Below are 21,076 nucleotides of genomic sequence, written 5' to 3' on the forward strand. Positions count from 1 at the left end.
CAGTGCTGCCCACAGTGCTGCCTTACGGTGTCAGAGACCAGGGTTCGAGCCTGACTACAAGTGCTGTCTATACGGAGAATATATGTTCATCCCATGACTGCGTGGGCTTACTCCAGGTGCTTCAGTTATCTCCCAAACTCCAAAAACATATAGGTTTGTAGGTTAATTGGCTTCTGTAAATTGTAAATTGTCCATTGTGTGTAGGATAGTGCTAGTGTTCTGGGTAATCGCTGGTCGTCACAGACTCGATGGGCCAAAGGGCCCGTTTCCCCGCTGTATCTCTAAAGTCTAATATCTAAAGTCCAATCAAAGGTGCTTCTCACTGAGTCAAACTCACTAAAGATGTATAATAATGCATAGGAAGATTCTGGAGATGCACTTTAACAGAAGAGCCGATAATACTTTGGTAAAAACTGTCATACTTTCATCTTAATCAATCTAAAGATCTATATTAAAATATAATGTCCATGTGTCAATGAAACAAAGTAGAAATCTGAAATTCTCCAATTTAGGTTTAACCTAGAGCCCATTATGCATTTAGTTTTTTCTAAAAGACCCTTAAGATGGCTCGCATAGCTCAGAAGTAGTCACATTTTAATTTTCTGAATTGAAAAATTACGAGATTTGTTTTTGTTAGATCTATTTTTGAGGTACCAACTATTTATGTGTACAGCATCTGAGGAGAGAGAGACACACACCGAGTTACGGTCGATAAATTATGCTGCATGAGAACTAATCAGTTGTGACAAATAGGGAAAGCTGACTATCTGAAGTTTTTGAAATTGATATTGGGACCCAGGCTTTGCAGCTGTCTAGAGTGAAGATAAGGAGAAAACACAAGAAACTGTAGATAATGGAATCATGAGCAATTCACAATCTGTTGGAGAAATTCAGCGTGTCAGGCAATATCTGGGGAGGGGAATGGACAGACGTCGATTCAGATCGGAGCTTTTTTTTTGACTGATGGAGTTGGAAGTGGGGGAGGGATAAAGCTGGAAAAGAGAGACTAGGTGATGGTAGAGGAGGGTTGTGGGGATGGTGAGGGGGAGGAAGGAGGGGTGACTGAGGTAGTGGGAGAAATGGGTATGCACTGTGATGGGTTATGGAGCTTGAATCAACAACCTTTAGATTCAGAGCAAAGTGCCATCTGTGGTGCCAAAATGACACAGTAACATCAAGTTAGATATCTGCTTGACTCACAGAATGGGACTTAAACCCATAAACGTTCTGACTCATAACATGAGTGCTACAACTGCTGAGGATGGAATCAGTGCTGAAGATCTTAATGGCCCTGCAGGTGGATGCTATAAATGTAGATATAAAAATCAATAAATGAAGAAAAACTGAGTGATTGATGAGATGCGACTCCCAATTCAATTTAATGACAACAGATCAACAAAATCTTACTTGTCCACATGCAGCGCAAATTTGATCCATAAGTTTCTCCATATTTGTCCAAAGGGCAGCGCGGAAAGCTGGTGTGTTGCCCAGGGCAGGCATTGTGGCTCGCCCAGGTCCTGCTGGAGAAGCACGGAGGAACGCAAACATGAATAATCTTTCAATTATCCTAATAACTGCTTTTTCTATGATCACATTGTTAAAATTACCTCTCAAGGTGGTCTGAACTGGCTGAGTTAACACTTTTATATCCAAAGCGCTGGAGATATTATCTTCAAGAGACACCTTATACCCATCTACTACATTACTGATGGTCTCTTTCAAGGTTCCAAGGTTGTAGAAAACTTGAAGTGCAGTTCCTACCTGTGTAGGATTCTTATTTTAAGAAAAAAATAGTACATATGTTAATTATACTTTAGGATAATTTGCCAGTCTGTTCTCTCATATATTAAAAAATGGATCAATCAAATAAAATATTCTGACTCCTGAAACATTCCAACACCACTGTATACAATGCTTTTAACTATTAAATAGCTTATATCACTATATTTTCTACCCTGTGGCCAATTGTGTATCCATATTTATACAACCTGTTTCATCTAACGGGCTTCAATTCTATTGGCAATGGCTAATATGCAGTATTTTACATCATACACCATTTGGAAAGATTTACTGCAATGCCTATATCCATCCTCTCTTATTAGCAATTGCAACCCAGCATATATTGGAGATTCGTAACAGTAAAGTATTATTTTCAATATGATTTGACATTATGTTCAATTGTTTTAATGAAAGAAACAGTGCTTTGGGATTTAATTTAGTTTCTAAAAATAAAACCTTGAACTGCTGCAGGAGTAATTTGCTGTCCACTAGGTAGTCATTACCTGAAAAATCAAATCAACCAATGAAATGGGACAATCAGTTGACCTGGATAAATGGACGTTAATTAAAATTCTGTAAACAAATGGGAAACATTTGAATTTGTACTATCGTGCAGCAGATCTTAATAAATGGGGAGCCGGCGTGGGGTCAGTTGGGGGGGGAGACAAAAGAGGGAGCTGGCGTGCTTTGTTACTTTGTCAGCACTGTAGGTGGCTGCTATTTGTGTAGATTGTGTATGCAAGCAAAGAATTTCACTGTGCCTAGTCACATGCGACAATAAAGTAGTGTTCCTATTCCTATCATGCAACAAGAAAAGTGCAAAAGGCAAGGGCTATGGCAGAAGGAAGTGAAAGATGAGATAGGACAATTAATGAAACAAAGGAGGAAGTGCAAATGGGAGCAGCAGAATCATCTGAATTTACCAAAGGAAAATATTGTGAAGGCTGGAAATCTGAAATAAAAATCTGGAAATGATTTTCCAAGACTAAAATGTTGCAATCTGGCTAGCCAGAAGATGAAGTGCTATTCCTTGAGCTTACATTAGAACAGTATGAGAGGCCAAAGACAAAAGTCAAGTATTTTTGACAGTCAGCAAAGATCATGCCAGGGATGTTCATTGTTCCCCCTCCTTTAGTTTTGTTTCTTCCCCTGCTTATATTAATTTGTCTTAACCCATGGGTATATTTTAGCCTAAACTACAAGTTTTAAGATACCTATATGTGGCCTAGATCAGTGGGACCCCGCTGCACTGGGGGGCGTCGTCACACTCCAGTAGGTGGGACATTGTCTGTACTGCTCCACAGCTGCATGTGTCTTCTGCCTGGTAGTTCCATGCTTTCATAAGTGCTTTGCACCTCCCCTGCTCCACCCGTAATCTGTTGAGGGTCTTCCAGGTTGGCCATGGGAGGTCATGCCCGCTGGCGAGGCATTCAGTCGGAGTGATTCCTCTCTCCATCCAGTCATGGGCTCGTGTGTTGAGCTGGTTCCATTCATCTTTCCAGATGTTGGTCCTTGCTGTTTCTTTGGTTGTCTGGAGAGGTGGGACTGTCTGCAAGAAACTGGCTCTGGATTTCAGTCGGGGTGGAGGTGCTGTGTGTCCGTGCAGGGGGTGCCTGGTATCGATCTCCTGTGCTCTCCGCACGTGTACAGGGAGGAAGTAAAACACCTAGTGGACTGGTGCAGCAAAAATAATCTGGAACTAAATGTCGACAAAACGAAGGAGATGGTTGTCGACTTCAGGAGGGCGCAGCCAAAGCATACACCCCTCAACATCAGTGGCACCACAGTGGAGAGAGTGGAGAGCATAAAGTTCCTCGGTGTGCAAATTACAGACAGCCTCACCTGGTCCAGGAACACCACTGGGACCGACAAACGGGCCCATCAGCGACTGCACTTCCTGAGGAAACTAAAACAGGCCTCACTCCCCACCAACATCCTCAGGACTTTCTACAGGGGTACGGTGGAGTCTGTACTCACGTACTGCATAAATACGTGGTACTCCACCTGCAACTGCTCAGACAGGAAGGCTCTGCAGAGGGTAGTGAGGGGAGCGGAGAGGATCATTGGCGTCTCCCTACCCTCGGTACAAGAACTGTTCCAGAGCCGCTGTCTGAAAAAAGCTCAGAGAATTGCTAAGGACAAACTGCACCCCCTCTACATACACCTGGATCTCCTGCCATCAGGCAAGAGATATCGAAGCATCAAAGCCCGGACTACAAGACTGCTAAACAGCTTCCTACCACAGGCTGTGAGGCTGCTAAACAGTCACTCTGTACTCACAGCCACTTGATTCTGCGGCTGGCACGGACACTTTAATAACTGGCACTGGCCACTCAAATCAGCTGCCCCGGACATTTTTATGATTGGTTTATTGTATTTTAACGATGTGTTTTACCTGCTTTTAACTATTTATACTGTTCCATCAGGGACTGGATTGTTTTTAGTGTTATTATGTGTGAAATGTTTTAAATTTCATGTGCGATGCTCCGCTATTCCCTGGGAAACGTCTTTTCATTTTGCACTGTACAACTGTTGCTTGCAAGATGACAATAAAGGTTGATTGATTGGTTGATCGACAGGCTAAAGTGGTTGAACAAACAATTCCTGTTTTATCATCTCATAGTAATTCAAGAAGTGTTTCTTCTGTCCCTTCCATCTGTAAATCTAATTAGATTTCTCAAACTGTGTCTACTCTGAAAGGCTAAGACACAAAGTGCTGGAGTAACTCAGTGGGAGGCAGCATCCCTGGAGAATATCGATAGGTGGCGCTTCTTTAAGCCTGAAGATTCCCTGGAAGGTTATCAGGGATGATAGACAGGGGTGGTAGGCAGGTCCTTCAAAATACTGTGACTTGCTGCCATTCCTGCCTTGCTGCTGGACTGGAGTGCTTGCAGGGCTAGTGAGGCAGAATCTTTGCATCCAGTCTCGGAAAGAGCAAGTGTCAAGTAACCATGGTCATCAATATCCAGCAATAACTTCCAGTCATCTTAGGCAATGTCAATACCTTTGCCATTAAAAAAAAAGTAATTATCGGAACAAGTCTCCGCAGCTCAATATGATTACTACAAATTAAATTCATTAATATTTAGTGTGGTTCTCAAGTGATTTAATGTAGGTCACTGATCGATTGGATCAACTACCAAAAAATAATCAAGGTAGACAAAATTGCTGGAGAAACTCAGTGGGTGAGGCAGTATCTATGGAGCGAAGGAATACGTGACGTTTCGGGTCAAGACTTTTCTTCAGACTGATGTGGGGGGTCGTGGGAAGAAGAAAGGAAGAGGTGGAGACAGTGGGCCGTGGGAGAGCTGGGAAGGGGAGGGGAAGGAGGGAGAAAGCAAAGACTACCTGAAATTGGAGAAGTCAATGTTCATATCGCTGGGGTGTAAACTACCCAAGCGAAATATGAGGTGCTGCTCCTACAATTTGCGGTGGGACTCACTCTGGCCATGGAGGAGGCCCAGGACAGAAAGGTCGGATACGGAATGGGAGGGGGAGTTGAAATGCTGAGCCACCGGGAGATCGGGTTGGTTAATGCGAACTGTGCGGAGGTGTTGGGCGAAGCGATCGCCAAGCATACGCTTGGTCTCACCGATGTAGAGCAGTTGCCACCTAGAGCAGCGGATGCAAAAGATGAGGCTGGAGGAGGTGCAGGTGAACCTCTACCTCACCAGGAAAGACTGCTTAGGTCCTTGGATGAAGGGAGGTGAAGTGACAAGTATAGCATTTCCTGCGGTTGCAAGGGAAAGTACTAGGGGAGGGGGTGGTTTGGGTGGGAAGGGACAAATTGACCAGGGAGTTACGGAGGGAGCGGTCTCTGCGGAAAGCCGAAAGGGAAGGAGATGGGAAGATGTGGCCAGTGGTGGGATCCCGTTGGAGGTGGTGAAAATGTAGGAGGATTATCTGTTGTATGTGACGGCTGTTAGGGTGGAAGGTGAGGACAAGGGTGACTCTGTCCTTGTTACGATTGGGGGGGTTGGGGAGTGAGAGCGGAGCTACGGGATATAGAGACCCTGGTGAAAGCCTCATCTATAGTCGAAGAAGGGAACCCCCATTCCCTATAGAATGAGGACACCTCCGATGCCCTGGTTTGGAACACCTCACCCTGAGTGCAGATGCGGCGCAGACGGAGGAATTGGGAGTAGGGGATAGAGTCCTTACAGGTAGCAGGGTGGGAAGAAGTGTAGTCCAGATAGCCATGGGAGTCAGTGGGTTTGTAGTAGATGTCAGTCAGTTGTCAAATAATCCAAATAAAATAAATAATAATCAAGGTTCATCCAGTGATAACATCTCACTGCTGTCAAAGACTTGCATTCCAAAATGTTGGCACATCATCTAGGTTGACACTTTAGGTGCAGCATTTACTGAGAGTGGGCTGCATTATCAAAGGAATTTTATAGAATAATGCATTTAAATTAATGACTTTCCTGTCTTTTAGTTGGATATTTACTAACTGTAATTTAAATTTGTTGTTTTACAAATATAACTTTACATTTAAGACCCACAAGTATTCCTGTAAATTTAATGTTAATATTCACTGGGCTAAAAACAAAAATATAAACTAACTTAGCACATACTTCGTTTTGTGCCAATCTTAAAAGAACAAGTTTCCATTATTTTCTTTAGACAAACAAAAATAAATTTTCCATTCTAAAAATGCAAACCCAATCAACGGATTGATTAGCTATTATTAGGTGATATGTTTCAGGCTTAGAGGCACTGGAGGTACAAACAACACCAATTATCTGAGTTTGTTACAGAATCTTGCCATCCACATGAAGGAACCAAAGTTCCGTTCCAGGTTGGCACCATATAAACATGGCACAAAAGGATTTCAAATTTAAACTTATGAGACAATCTTGGTAACATTTTAAAATCCTAGAAATGCTTAAATTCACAATGCTTGAAATAATACTGAAAGCATTATCAATTGAATACTGACAGTCACAATGAACTTCAGATATCTTGAGCAAGACACAAGTGTTCAAGGACCTCAGCAAATCAGCCAGCATTTGTGGACGGAATGGACAGACAATATTTTGGGCCAGGACCCTGCTTCAGACTAATTGAATATGCCTGCTATCATCAATCCCCCACCACCACTCAAGATCAGATATGGGAATAGTTTAGTACCTGAAAAATATAGTCTTCCATTTGAAAATATTACATTCGTAGCAAAGGCTGACCTATTCAGTAATCAAAAGCAGACAAAACATCAAATGGAATTTCAGTCTATTCAGTTGTACATTTAAATCTGATGTTAATGATGATAGTGATGTGAATTTTAAAGTGCATTGTGACAAGCTTTTTGAGCTTTGTTACGCCTACTTATCAAGGCAAGTGGAAAGCATCCTAGTCACGTTCCTGGATTGCACCTTGATATTAGTAGTCAAGAGATGAGACTCCTGTCACGGGACTTGAGCCTCTGTCATTCTCTTGCAGTCTCAGTGTTTATAGAGCTGGCTCACTCGGTTTCTAGTTAATGGTGAGCCCCAGGATGTTGTTAAGGGATCTAAGGCATAACTCTGCATTAACATTTTTACTATTGTCTTGGAAAATCTTCCCCAAAAGCAGTGAACTGCTGAATTCACAGTAGCTTTAAATGCAATCTTTCACAGTGACATAAAACTGTGAACGTATAAATTTAATAAAATGTTTTAAATTGTCTTCTCTTGGATCTGAATTTCATTTCATAAGATAACCTTTCTCCCAACATTTTCCACTTTCTTAATATAAGTTTTTCGTGTTAACCATTATATTCATGGGTTCAGCCTTTTGATTTTGTAGTCAGTTTCAATATTCTATGCTACATCTTTTTGGAACAATACTTATGTTCATTCCTACTTGTTCATATGGTATTTTCTCTGTCTAACATATCAATAATCAGAGCCCAATACAATGCTAAAAAACAATGTGGGAAAGGTCCTTTAAAAAGCTGCATTGCATCACTCCCATCTGCTTGCCTAACTCCCCTCCAATTTTCTAACCAGATGTAATGAAGTATTTTTTTAATGTTCTACCACACAAGCGGAAGGTGATACTGGCGAGTAACCTTCAAAGTTTTATCTTTGTCAAATCAAGTTCAAGTGCAGGACATTAAATCAATGAAGAAGTCATTCACAGTCAAAGAAAGAAAAGAATTCAAGGGCGGTACAGTGGCGCAACGGTAGTGACCCGGGTTTGATCCTGACTACGGGTGCTATCTGTGTGGAGTTTGTACGTTCTCCCCGTGACCGCGTGGGTTTTCCCCAGGTGCTCCAGCTTCCTCCCACATTCCAAAGACTTCCAGGTTTGTTGGTTAATTGGCTTTGGTAAAGATTATAAATTGTCTCTAGTGTGTAGGATAGTGATAGGGTATGGGGATTGCTGGTTGGCGCGGTGGGCCAAAGGGCCTGTTTCCGTGCTGTATCCCTAAAATAAACTATTTCTAAGAAAGATTTAAGCTTTTTTATTTGCCTATGTCCATGTTTTCTAAGCTGTCATGATTCACGATCTACAATATTTAAGTGTTGACTTTAGACCACATCTCTCTGGTACAAATGTTGCAACAACTGCTATTTAAAATAATCAATGATCCAACATCAATACTTGGCTCTTGATTAGGACCAAATATACAGTAATAACATTTAAAGTAATTAAATTGATAAATATACCTGCTTGATACAAGTGTAAATACCAATGGCAAGTCATGTTGATCAACAAACCTTAAATTTAAATCAGTGACAGCGAGAATATCAGTGAGTTTATAACTAAATATTGTATTCCACATATCTTTGTGACTAGATAATGCAACAGTACATTCACCTATCTCTAATGTGCTGCTAAAATTACAGAAGCTTTAAATGGAACCCCTCACAATGTCACTGATGTATTTTAGAACTACATCAATTTACTTTAGCCGATGTTATGACATCAGCAAAAGGGCAAAATAGAAGTATAGATGTTTGCAGGTTAAAAAAATATGCTGTGGCGGTCCCTGGATATTAGGCCACTCCTTGGGTCATCACCCTCGGCACTCGAGGGACAGGGATGAGGGACTGCCCACAGGCTTCCGGTTCCTGCTCGGGGGTTTCTGGGAGTTCTTCATCACTTTGGTGGAAATCATTGTGAGTGGATGCTCACAACTATCAGTAAAGAACCTTTGAACCTGCCTGGCATCTAGCTTTTTTCTGACCGCGTCCAGGCCACTACAATGCACATAAAATCTTTCCTAATTTAATATACTTTGTTTGAAACTTCTAACTTCAAAAACTGAAATGCCACTTTTTAAATTTAAACCTAGATATACAGTGCCCTCCATAATGTTTGGGACAAAGACCCATCATTTATTTATTTGCCTTTGTACTCCACAATTTGAGTTTTTTAATAGAAAACAATCGCATGTGGTTAAAGTACTCATTGTCAGATTTTATTAAAGACCATTTTAATACATTTTGATTTAACCATGTAGAAATTACAGGAGTGTTTATACATAGTCCCGCCCCCCCCCCCCCCAATTTCAGGGCACCATAATGTTTGGGACACATGGCTTCACAGGCATTTGTAATTGCTCAGCTGTGTTTAATTGCCTCCTTATTGCAGGTATAAGAGAGCTCTCAGCACCTAGTCTTTCCTCCAGTCTTTCCATCACATTTGGAAACTTTATTGCTGTTTATCAACATGAGGACCAAAGTTGTGCCAAATGAAAGTCAAAGATGCCATTATGAGACTGAGAAAAGAATAAAACTGTTAGAGACATGAGCCAACCCTTAGGTTTACCAAAATCAACTGTTTGGAACATTATTAAGAAGAAAGAGAGCACTGGTGAGCTTACTAATCGCAAATGGACTGGCAGGCTAAGGAAGACCTCCACAACTGATGACAGAAGAATTCGCTCTACAATAAATAAAAATCCCAAACTCCCGTCCGACAGATCAGAAACACTCTTCAGGAGTCAGGTGTGGATTTGTCAATGACCACTGTCCGCAGAAGACTTCATGAACAGAAATACAGAGTTTAACCTGTTCTATAACAGGTTTGATTTGGTATCCCCTCCCACCTCTACAGGTGCAGCCTCTCCCCCACCATCACCTCCACGAGGCAGCCCCCCCAACACCACAGCTGCAGCACCTCCTATGCCGGCATCTCCTCAACTGTTCTTCACGGCGGACGAGGTGAGAGCTGAGCTGAGGAGGTTGCGCCCTGGTAAAGCAGCTGGCCCTGATGGTGTATGTCCCAGGCTACTAAAAGACTGTGCGGCTCAGCTGGCGGAGCCGCTCCAGACCATTTTCAACCTGAGCCTCCAGTCAGGGAGGGTACCAGGTCTGTGGAAAACATCATGTCTCGTGCCGGTTCCCAAAGCAGGGCGGCCGACCGAGATCAACGACTACAGACCGGTGGCCCTTACATCCCATATCAAGAAAACAATGGCACGGCTACTCATTCGTCGCCTGAGACCACAAGTCCAGCAAGCACTCGACCCACTACAGTTTTCATACCAGGAGAACATTGGGGTGGATGACGCAGTCCTCTACATGCTGCACCGGATCTACTCCTTTTTGGACAAACCCGGTGGCTATGTGAGGATTATGTTCTTCGACTTCTCAAGTGCGTTCAACACCATTCAACCCCTGATTCTGAATGACAAGCTTAAGAAGATGGGGGTGGATTCCACATTTATCTCCTGGATATACGACTACCTGACGGGTCGACCACAGTTTGTCAAGCTGGGGGACAGTGTCTCTGGCACAGTGGTGTGCAATGTTGGAGCCCCATAGGGAACGGTTCTGGCCCCGTTCCTCTTCACCCTGTATACAGCAGACTTTAACTATAAGTCTGACACATGCCACGTAGAGAAATATTCAGATGATACAGCGATTGTGGCATGTGTAAGGAACGGGCAGGAGGAGGAATACAGGAACTTGACCAGTGCCTTTTGTGCCTGGAGTGAAGAGAACTGTCTCATCCTGAACACAACTAAGACTAAAGAGATGGTGGTTAACTTTGGCAGGTCCCATCTCCCCCTTCAGCCGGTCAACGCTGCAGGGGCTGACATTGAGGTGGTGCAAACATATAAATACCTTGGAGTGCACCTTGATAACAAACTGGACTGGTCTGTCAACTCTGACTCCCTCTACAAAAAAGGCCAGAGCAGACTCTTTTTCCTCAGAAGGCTCAAATCCTTCAATGTGTGTAATGATATGCTGCACATGTTTTTACAACACGGTGGTTGCAAGTGTTATTTTCTACGCTGTTGTCTGCTGGGGCAACAGCATTAGTGCAAAAAACAACAAGAAGCTGGTCAAACTGGTTAAACGAGCTAGCTCAGTGCTGGAGGGGAGAGTAGACTCTGGGATGGATGTGCTTGAGAGGCGTATGAGGCACAAGGTGCAGGTCATCCTGAAAAACCCCGGGCATCCCCTCCATGTAATTCTGGAGAGTCAAAAGAGCACTCGGAACAACAACCGGCTCCTCTCCCTGCCCTGTAGAACGGAGCGGTTCAGGAGATCCTTCACCCCTGCAGCCATTAGATTTTATAATTCGGCTGTAGGGGGATGCATTTTGCAATTTTTAATTTTTAACTGTTAATTATTGGTCTTTTTAAGTATTTATTGCTCTCAGGTAGTGTCCACATTGTATTCTATGTATTTTCTGTCTGCGTTCGTTTTGAATCTGTGGGTTTGTTGGTTGGGGGCTTCTGGACATCTGAATTTCCCTGAGGGGATCAATAAAGTATTTATTATTATTATTATTATTATTATTATTACACGGCAGGATGCAAACAACTGGTTAGCCTCAAAAATAGGATGGCCAGGTTATAGTTTACCCAAGATGTACATAAAAGAGCAACCACAGTTCTGGAAAAAAGTCTTGTGGACAGATGAAACGAAGACTAACATATCAGTAATGGCAAGATCAAAGTATAGAGGAGAGAAGGAAATACCCAAGATCCGAAGCATACCACTTCATCCGTGAAACACAGTGGTGGGGGGGGGTGTTATGGCCTATGCATGTATGGTTGCTGAAGGTACTGGCTCACTTATCTTCATTGATGATACAACTGCTGATGGTAGTAGCATAATGAATTCTGAAGTGTATAGACACATCCTATCTGCTCAAGTTCAAACAAATGCCTCAAAACTCATTGGCCGGCGGTTCTTTCCACAGCAAGACAATGATCCCAAACATACTGCTAAAGCAACAAAGGAGTTTTTCAAAGCTAAAAGTTAATCACCCGATCTGAACCTAATTGAGCATGCCTTTTATATGCTGAAGAGAAAACTGAAGCGTACTAGCCCCCAAAACAAGCATAAGCTAAAGATAGCTGCAATACAGGCCTGGCAGTGCATCATGAATCGCAGACTTCAAGCAGTTGTTGCATGTGAAGGATATGCAACAAAATACTAAACTTGACTACTTTCATTTACATGACATTGCTGTTTCCCAAACATCATGGTGCCCTGAAATGCGGGGATTACGTATAAACACAGCTGTAATTTCTACATGATGAAACCAAAATGTATAACAATGGCCTTTATTAAAATCTGACAATATGCACTTTAACCACATGTGATGTTTTCTATTACAAATCTTAAATTGTGGAGTACAGAGGCAAATAAATAAATGATGGGTTTGTCCCAAACATTATGGAGGGCATTGTAGACCATCAAACAAAAAATACTGGAAACATTCTGCAAGTCAGGCAGCATCCGTGGAAAGACAAACATAGCTTAGTCTTTCAAGTTGAGGAGCTTTTGTCACAACTGGGAAAATGAGAAAATAAGTTAGTTTTAAGTTGTAAGCAGGCGAGGAAAGATGGATAGGACAAAGGCACGTCAGGGTGGAACCCGGGTCTCTGTCACTGTGAGTTAGCGACTCTACCGCTGCACCACCGTGCCACTGCTCCTGTGTTGCAAAGGCAAGTTGTGCGGGATGGTAGCGTGGGGTGTGGAGTGGAGCGAGGGGGAGGGGGTGGAGGGGGGGAGCAAGTTGGTGGAAGGGTCGGCCAGGGTCAGTGTGTAGCGGTCTCCCCCGTGAGGGTGACCCGTGAACCACTCCAGGGCGCCACACTGACCCTGGACCATTTGACCGGGTCTCCACCGACGGCAAGGGGAATCCTCCCCTGCCCCCTCTCCTCTCTCTCCCTGGTCTCTCTCTCTATCTATGTGAGAGTGTGAGAGTGAGTGAGTGTGTGTGTGTGTGTGTGTGTGTGTGTGTGTGTGTGTGTGTGTGTGTGTGTGTGTGTGTGTGTGTGTGTGTGTGTGTGTGTGTGTGTGTGTGTGTGTGTGTGCGTGTCTCTGTGTATGCGTGAGTCTGTGTTTGTGTGTCGGTGTGCGGGTCTATGTGTGTTTCGGTATGTGGGAGTCCGAGTATGCGTTTCTGTGTGTGTGTGTGTGTATGTGTGTCAGAGTGTGTGTATGTATGTCAGAGTGTGTGTGTGTGTGTGTATGTGTGTCAGAGTGTGTGTGTGTGTGTGTGTGTGTGTGTGTGTGTGTGTGTGTGTGTGTGTGTGTGTGTGCGTGCTTGTCTCTGTGTATGCATGAGTCTGTGTTTGTGTGTGTGTGTCGGTGTGCGGGTCTATGTGTGTTTCGGTATGTGGGAGTCCGCGTGTGCGTTTCTGTGTGTGTGTGTGTGTGTGTATGTGTGTCAGAGTGTGTGTATGTATGTCAGAGTGTGTGTGTGTGTGTGTGTATGTGTGTCAGTGTGTGTGTGTGTGTGTGTGTGTGTGTGTGTGTGTGTGTGTGTGTGTGTGTGTGTGTGTGTGTGAGATATTTCTTTATTTTTTCCTGTGGCCCGCAAAAATGTGTCAAATATATAATGTGGCCCTCGTGCTGAAAAGTTTGCAGGCCCCTGCTCTAAACTAAACTTAGCCTGCTATAATCTCTGGCAGTTCGTTGTGTAAACCCACCATGTTCTGGATGAAAAGTTGCCCCTCAGGTTCCTATTAAATCTTTCTCCCCTTACCTTAAACCTGTGCCCTCTAGTTCTTGATTACCCTAACCTGGGAAAAAGACTGCGCGTTCACCCTATATATTCTGCTCATGGCTTAATATACCTCTAAGATCACCCTCAGCCTCCTGCGCTTCAAAGAATAAAGACCTAGCCTGCCCAATCAGTCCCATTAACTCAGGCCCTCCAGTCCTGGCAACATCTTCATAAAACTTCTCTGTATCCTTTCCAGCCTAATGGCATCTTTCCTATAACTGCATGACTGAAAATGAACACAATACTCCAAATGCAGCCTCATTAACAACCTGTACAACCGTAACATGATGCTCCACATCTATGCTGGGGATTGACAGATTCAGGCCAACGAGACAAAAGCCTTCTTCAACATCCTATTTACCTGTGATGCTACTTGCAGAGAACTATGTACCTGTCCTACTGGCTCCCACTGCTTTACAACACTTCTCAGGGCCCTACCGTTCACACTTATTTTAATTAAACTGGTCTAGATCTGCTGCATTTCTTGATAATCATCTTCCCTGTTGATAATACCATCTATTTTAGTGTCATCTGTAAATTTATTAATCACGCATTGTACATTCTCATCCAAATGTTGATAAATGTTGATCCCTGAGGCACACTGCTAGTCCCGGACATTCGTACCAATCCAACCACCTCCACCCTCTGCTTCCGAACATTAATTTTGTATCCATTTAGTTTCCTTTCCCCCACTATCCTCTGCTTGCTTGAACTGGACCTCACCCGTAACTATTTCTCTTTTGACTCCTGTCATTTGCTTCAAGTGTATCATGGCACTCACATGGGCCTCAGCGATGCCATTTGTTGACTATGTTGAACAGTCGTTGTTCCAAACATACACCAGCACCTTTCCTTAACTCTTTCTAAGTTATATCGATGACTGCACCCATACAGAACTTGTTGTTTCTATCAACTTTACTAACTTCCATCCTCCCCTCAAATTCACTTGAACAGTCTCTGACACTTCTCTGCCCTTTCTCAACCTCTATGTCTCCATCACAGGATACACTCTATGTACTGATGTCTACTACAAACCCACCGACGCCCACAGATACCTTGACTATACTTCCTCCCACCCTGTTCTTGCAAGGAAGCCATCCCTTCCTCTCAATTTCTCCACCTCTGTCGCACATGCTTCCAATATTCTGTTCCCATTCTTCCTGCCCTCAGAAGGAACAAGGAGAGTTTCCCCCAACCTCACGAGTTTCCCTCAACCTTACCTTTAACCCCATAAGCCTCCGCATCCAACACATCATTCTCCGACATTTCTGCCACCTTTAATGTGATCCCACTATCAGCCGCATCTTCCCAACCCCACCCCTTTCCATTTCCAATAGAGATCACTCCCTCCACAATTCCTTGGTTTACTCATCCCTTTTCACCCAACCTGCCCCCTCCCCAAGTAGTTTTACCTTCCAACAGCAGGAGATGTAACACCAGTCCCTACATTTCCTCTCACTTTCCATCCAAGGACCAAAACAGCTATTTCAGGTGAGACAGAGGGTCAAATACACCTCTTCAAACCTTGTTCACTGCATTTGTTGCTCCTGATATGGCCTTATTTACATGGGCAAAACCAAGCATAGACTGTGTGACCATTTTGCTGAACACCTGCACTCTGTCCACCAAAGCTTGCTGGATCTCCCGGTTGCTATCCATTTCAACTCTCCTTCCCATTCCCATATTGACCTTTCCGTCCTGGGCCTCCTTCATTGCCAGATTAAGGCCACTCACAAACTGAAAGAACAGCACTTCATATTCCGCTTTGGTATTTACAACCCAATAATATTTCCCAATTTCAAGTAACACTCCCTTACACACCCTCTCTTTCCCATGACCCCTCTCTCCGAGCCAGTGTGCACACATCCTCCCACCATCTCCAACCTTCAAGTCACCCTGCTCCTTTCCCCATCTTCATAAACTCATCTCCCATCTCCGTCCCCCTTTTTACTTTTATCCCCTCTTTTCCTTCCCCCTATTCCTATCCACCCACGTCCCTCCCTCCGGCTTTACACGTCCCTCCTCCTCTTCTCTGGCACACTTTTGCCTTCTTTTCACTTCCAGCCTTTGTCACTTACTCCAACCATTTGCCAAACCAACCACACCCCCTCCTGACCTATCTCCACCTATCACTTGTCAGGAAAGAACTACAGATGCTGGATTAAATCAAAGATACCCACAAAATGCTAGAGTAACTTAGAGTAACTGGCAGCATCTCTGGAAAGAAGGAATGGGAAACATCACCCATTCCTTCTCTCCAGAGCTGCTGCCTGTCCCGCTGAGTTACTCCAGCATTTTGTGTCTATCACTTGTCAGGCTTTGTCCCCACTTCTCAGACTGAAGAAGGGTCCTGACCAGAAACAATGTCAGTCCATTTTTTCCCCACAGATGCTGCCAGATCTGTTAGGTTCCTCCAGAACGTTGTGGTTTGCTCTGTATCCAGTTAGCTAGCTCTCCCTGGAACCCACGCAATCAAACCTTCCAGAGCAGTCTACCATGCAGAGTGATTTACCTAAAAATAGGAATTTCTAGATTGAGTCTCAAAGGCTGCAACATACCCATATGCAGGATGAGATGCCTCCTCAAACTCTAACATAAGTTTGAGCATTTCATCTTCCTTCTGGATATGTTACAGCCTTCTAGATTCAACATTGCATTCACCAATTTTTGGGGAACTCACTTGTCCTGTTTGAATCGGAACTGACCAGTTGTTCTATAAGGTTATCTAACTTAATATTAACAGTTTTTCTCTCTACACAGGCACAGCCTTATCTTTTGGGCATTACCAGCATTTTTCTTTCAGCTTCAGGTTTTAGCAATTAGCATTTTACAGCTTTGTTCATTTTCATCATCTCTATCTATCCTTGCTAATCTAATAACCAGGCATCTCCATAAAGGTAAGGTATAAACAGGGTTGCCAGTAGATCCCACTCAGAGATATTCTCTTTGTCCGTTCCATCGCTCCGCAACCCTCTCTGTAACTTAACTCTTATTACTTCACTTTCACATTTCTTATGAAATCTACAGCCTGAAACACTAACTCTGCTTCCCCTTCCATAGCTACTGACTGCTCTTCTGAGTGTTTCCACCATTTATTTTTATATTTCAGATTTTCAACATCTGGAATGTTTTGATTTACAAAAGAGGAGCATTTACCTGCGTCTCCATTCCCTGTTCAAGTAACCGTTTGGCTTGATTCTCGATCTCAAGTCGGGCTCTTGCAATAAAAAGGAGATCATTTTCTATAACTTCAATCCCAGAGAGATCAACTCCTTGTGAAAGATAATCTATGAAACAGAAGACAAAGAGCGAATGTTCACACCTAGAATGCAACTGTACTGATATCTTATTTTGCAATGCCAACATGCATGTGTTGAATAATCTGTTTTCCTGCTGTAACCTTTGTGATTTAGATTTTTAAAGACCCAATTGAACAATGAGGAAGTTGTCAATATTTTCTGCACAACTAACTCATTAATCTGATGCAATGCCAAGATTTCTTGTGCTTCTGTAATAATAATGAGATAATTGCTCCAGTGTATGTGTAGCTGCAATATTATGCGTAACATATTTATTGCCTTTCACCAAAACTATCATTTCGATCCCTTTGTTATCTACAATAGTAAAGCTTCTGGTTAACATTCCACAGATGACCTCATGTCACTACAAGCCAATTATCATTGCCAAAGAAGCCAGTTCGGTATTCCGACTGTGCATGCACAGGTCATAGGTCGCTCTGGCTAAATACTCGCGGTGGCCGTGCTGTTGCATGGGTGCAGACCTGCGTCTTGACCCTATCCAGCCGCCGCTGGGCCGTCCCCGTCCCCTCCCGAGTGTCATTTCCGAGGACGTCCGGGGTGACTTTGGGCCAGCGGGAGCCGAACGTGAACGGCGGAGGGGGCGCCGGCTCCAGCTCGGCTCTGCCTGTCCCAGCGGGGCGCAAGCCCGTCTCAGCGGCGGCCCAGGCCCGCAGACGGCGCGAAAAAGAAGCACCAGCTCCAGCTCAACCCCGCCAGGCGGGACAGGCACAGTCGAGCTGGGGCTGGCGCCCCCCCCCCCCCCCCCTCGCTGGCTGCGGGCCTGGGCTGACACTCCCGTCCGCGGACCTCTGGATAGAAGACCCTCCTTCAGCCTTCCTACACATTAGACTTTTGCGCTGTGGTTAGGATGGATGGGAGCGAGGATTTCCATGGGCGCAAGGAACAAATTATCTAAGTCTCAGCCTCTCCCGCCACCTCCACCTACTGCGGCTCCAGACCACAACCTCGCCCTCTCCCTCCCGCGGCTCCAGACCGCTCGGCCCGTCCCTCCCCGACAGCCCCCGCCTCAACTACAACTTCATCGCCGACGTGGTGAAGCAAACGCGGCCGGCGGTGGTTTACAATCGAGATCCTGGGGAGGTGGTGAGGGAGAGGAGGGGGGCAGGGAGGGGAGAGGGGAGAGGGGTTATGGAGGGAGGGAGTGACTGAGGGTAGGGGAAAGAAGATGGAGGGTGAAGAGGGGGAGGGTTCTGGGGATGAGGGGAATGGAGGAGGATAGGGGTAGGAAGAGGGATAGCGAGGTAATGGAGGAGGGGAGGGGAAAGAGAGAGGAGGGGAGGGAGGGGGTGAGGAGAGGAAGCAGAGGAGGGTTGGTGGAGGGTGGGGCGAGAGAGGATAATGGAGGATAATGGAGGATGGGAATAGGGGACTGAAGAGGCAGAGTGAGATGCGTTCACATTGATCTTATTTTTTTAAGTTATTGCCATTTCAAACTTTAAAAACATCAGCCGCGCCTGCGCAGTTGGGGGCTATGGGTGAGTGATGGAATATTGTGTTGGGTGAATGGAACCAACGGGTCCGCACTGTGTCTAGTATATATTACTAAAATTTTGTTTGTTTGTTTATTTGTATGCGTGCATGTGCGATATTTCAAAACCCCGCCAAAATGGTACACGATAGTGCTACAATTGTTGGCCCACCTTTCTCACCATTGTCCTGGGGTGTAAATGAAACAAGTTTCGTTCGGATTGATGTTATATTTTACAAGTTATTGACATTTTAAAATTTACAAAAATCAATTTTCAAACCACTTTTCCACATGCCCTGCCCGTCATCCGCGTTCGTCGTCACAATGGGATCCCGAATCTCATTTACATTTTAAAAAATAACGATTTTAAAAAAAAACCCCGTTTTAATCAAATTCTTCCGTTATCATTCACAATGACGTCACAATAGGATCCCCAATCGCATTTACATTAAAAATCGCAATTTTCAACAAAAAAAACACAATGGGGATCTCTGGCATCACAACGGGAACCCCTCAGCCGCGCGTGCGCTGTTAGGGGCTATGGGTGAGTGGTGGAGTATTGCATTGGGGATAGGACCCAATGGGTCCGCACCTGGTTAAAAGGAAAATTATATCGTTGCATAGCATAGTGTTGTCAAAAACTGTACTGAGATACTGAATCGCTAATCGTCTGTCTGCTGATGCCTGGGTTGTTTTTGTTAGGATTATTTGGCTTCAGACCACTTCACAGGCTTGGTGGAAAAATGGGTCAGAGAACTGAATTCCAGAGATGAGTTAAGAGTGATTACACTTGATATCAAAGCAGCTTTTGAGCAAACATTGCATTAAGATGCTCTGGTAAGCTTAAAGTCAAACAGCATTAAGAATGGTTGGAGTCAAACATCAAACAAAGAAAGACACAAAGTGATGGAGTAACTTAGAGTGTGAAAAAGGGACCCTACACCAAACATCACTTAACCAATGTTCTCCAGAGATGCTGCCTGACCCACTGAGTTACTGCAGTGCCTGGTGTCGTTTTGTAATAAATCGGCATAAACAGTTCCTTGTTTCTACAGAAAATGAAGAAAAACATTTGTGATTGTTACAGCTCAGTCATTCCAGCCTCAGGACATCAATGCATCGTCTTAGGCCAACATCTTCAAACTTTTCAACAATGACTATCCTTCCAAAAAGATAAGTAATGGACATGATCACTGATTATTGTTGGACTGTTATGTGGCATTCACATTCACATCATACACATCACAAAGGTGCCAAGCAATGACCATCTCCAACAAGAGGAAGTCTTTCTACACTGATATTCTATGGCAAATATGTTGTCAAGTACTCCACCCTCAATATCATGTGTGGTCAGCGTTGACCAGAATTTAATTGGACCAATCGCAGCGATATTAAAATTATAAGAGGTCAGAAATATGGTATCCTCTAGTTAGTGGCTCAACTGCTGACAGCCAACACCTTTCCATCATCAACAAATGCACAAATTGAAAGTGTAATGGAGTACCTTCCATTAGGCTGGTGAAGTGCCACTCCAACAATGCTCAAGAGGCTCTGTGCCATTCAGGACAAAGCTATCCCTGTGACTGGTATCCCATTTTCCCCACTGAACATCCATTCCCTATACCAGTGGCTAATGTACGTATTATATACAAAATACATTACTGTTGTTTATCTAGAATACTCCAAAGGCACCTCCCAAAACAATGAGGGCAGGGCCCAGATACTCGGAATGACCAAAATCAGCATTTCCCCATCCAAGTCACACACTGTCCTGATTTGGAAATAAGTTACCCAGTTCTATCGCAGTGGTTGAAGGCAGCACCAACCTTTCAAAGGCTATTAAGGATGGCAATAAAATGTTGGCCTTGCCAGCCACACTCAGATCCAGAAAATGGAGTTGTACAAAATACCCTCGTTAAAGTTTTAAATTCAGTCTGACTTTAGTTTGTACGATTGAACTGTTTTTACTGGTTCATCAAATTACGTCAAGATTTTTCTTCCAACCTAACATTCTATTTCTTGTGATAGACACAAAATGCTGGAGTAACTCAGCGGGACAGGCAGCATCTCTGGAGAGAAGGAATGGATGATGTTTCGGGTTGAGACCCTTCTTCAGACTGATCAGACAATTTCTTGTGACAGAAGAGGCAGACTGCACCCAAGCCATCAGCACCCAGACCTTCATTTAATTTCATCCTTCATGTCTTTGATTTCAATCTACACAGGCAAAATTAATCATCATTTCACTTAAGTCAGTCCTTTTCTGGTCAATCATTCCTTTAGCTTCACAAGGTGCTAAATGCCCGAGACAAATATCTCTGTTTAAAGTAGACAAGGGGTAACAAGGGCATAGGTGAAAGCGGGGACAAAAATCTTGACCATAGCTGTTCCAATCCCACAGCTTTTTCAAGAGATTTACTGATTTTGATGCTGGAACGGAGTCTATCCTGCCATTGTCTTACATCACACATGATCTGTAAGACAAGTTTTAAGATCAAATCCATCACTATTATGATTCATTTTTTCATTTTAAATATCTCAATTA

At 43.9% G+C, this 21,076-nt stretch overlaps 1 protein-coding gene across 2 annotated transcripts in view; it reads right to left on the minus strand.

Moving 5' to 3' along the window:
* cog5 (component of oligomeric golgi complex 5) overlaps positions 1–21,076 on the minus strand; it is a 111,440-nt gene that overhangs the window by 41,280 nt on the left and 49,084 nt on the right. For both annotated transcript variants that reach the window (XM_033039707.1, XM_033039708.1), the window contains exons 7-9: positions 16,900–17,030; positions 1,608–1,773; positions 1,408–1,520 (exon numbers count right to left, since the gene is read on the minus strand). In XM_033039707.1, coding sequence (XP_032895598.1) covers positions 1,408–1,520; positions 1,608–1,773; positions 16,900–17,030 — 410 coding nt within the window. The remainder of the gene's footprint in view (positions 1–1,407; positions 1,521–1,607; positions 1,774–16,899; positions 17,031–21,076) is intronic.

The sequence above is a fragment of the Amblyraja radiata genome, chromosome 21 (genome assembly GCF_010909765.2).
Source record: "Amblyraja radiata isolate CabotCenter1 chromosome 21, sAmbRad1.1.pri, whole genome shotgun sequence".
Lineage (NCBI taxonomy): Eukaryota > Metazoa > Chordata > Chondrichthyes > Rajiformes > Rajidae > Amblyraja > Amblyraja radiata.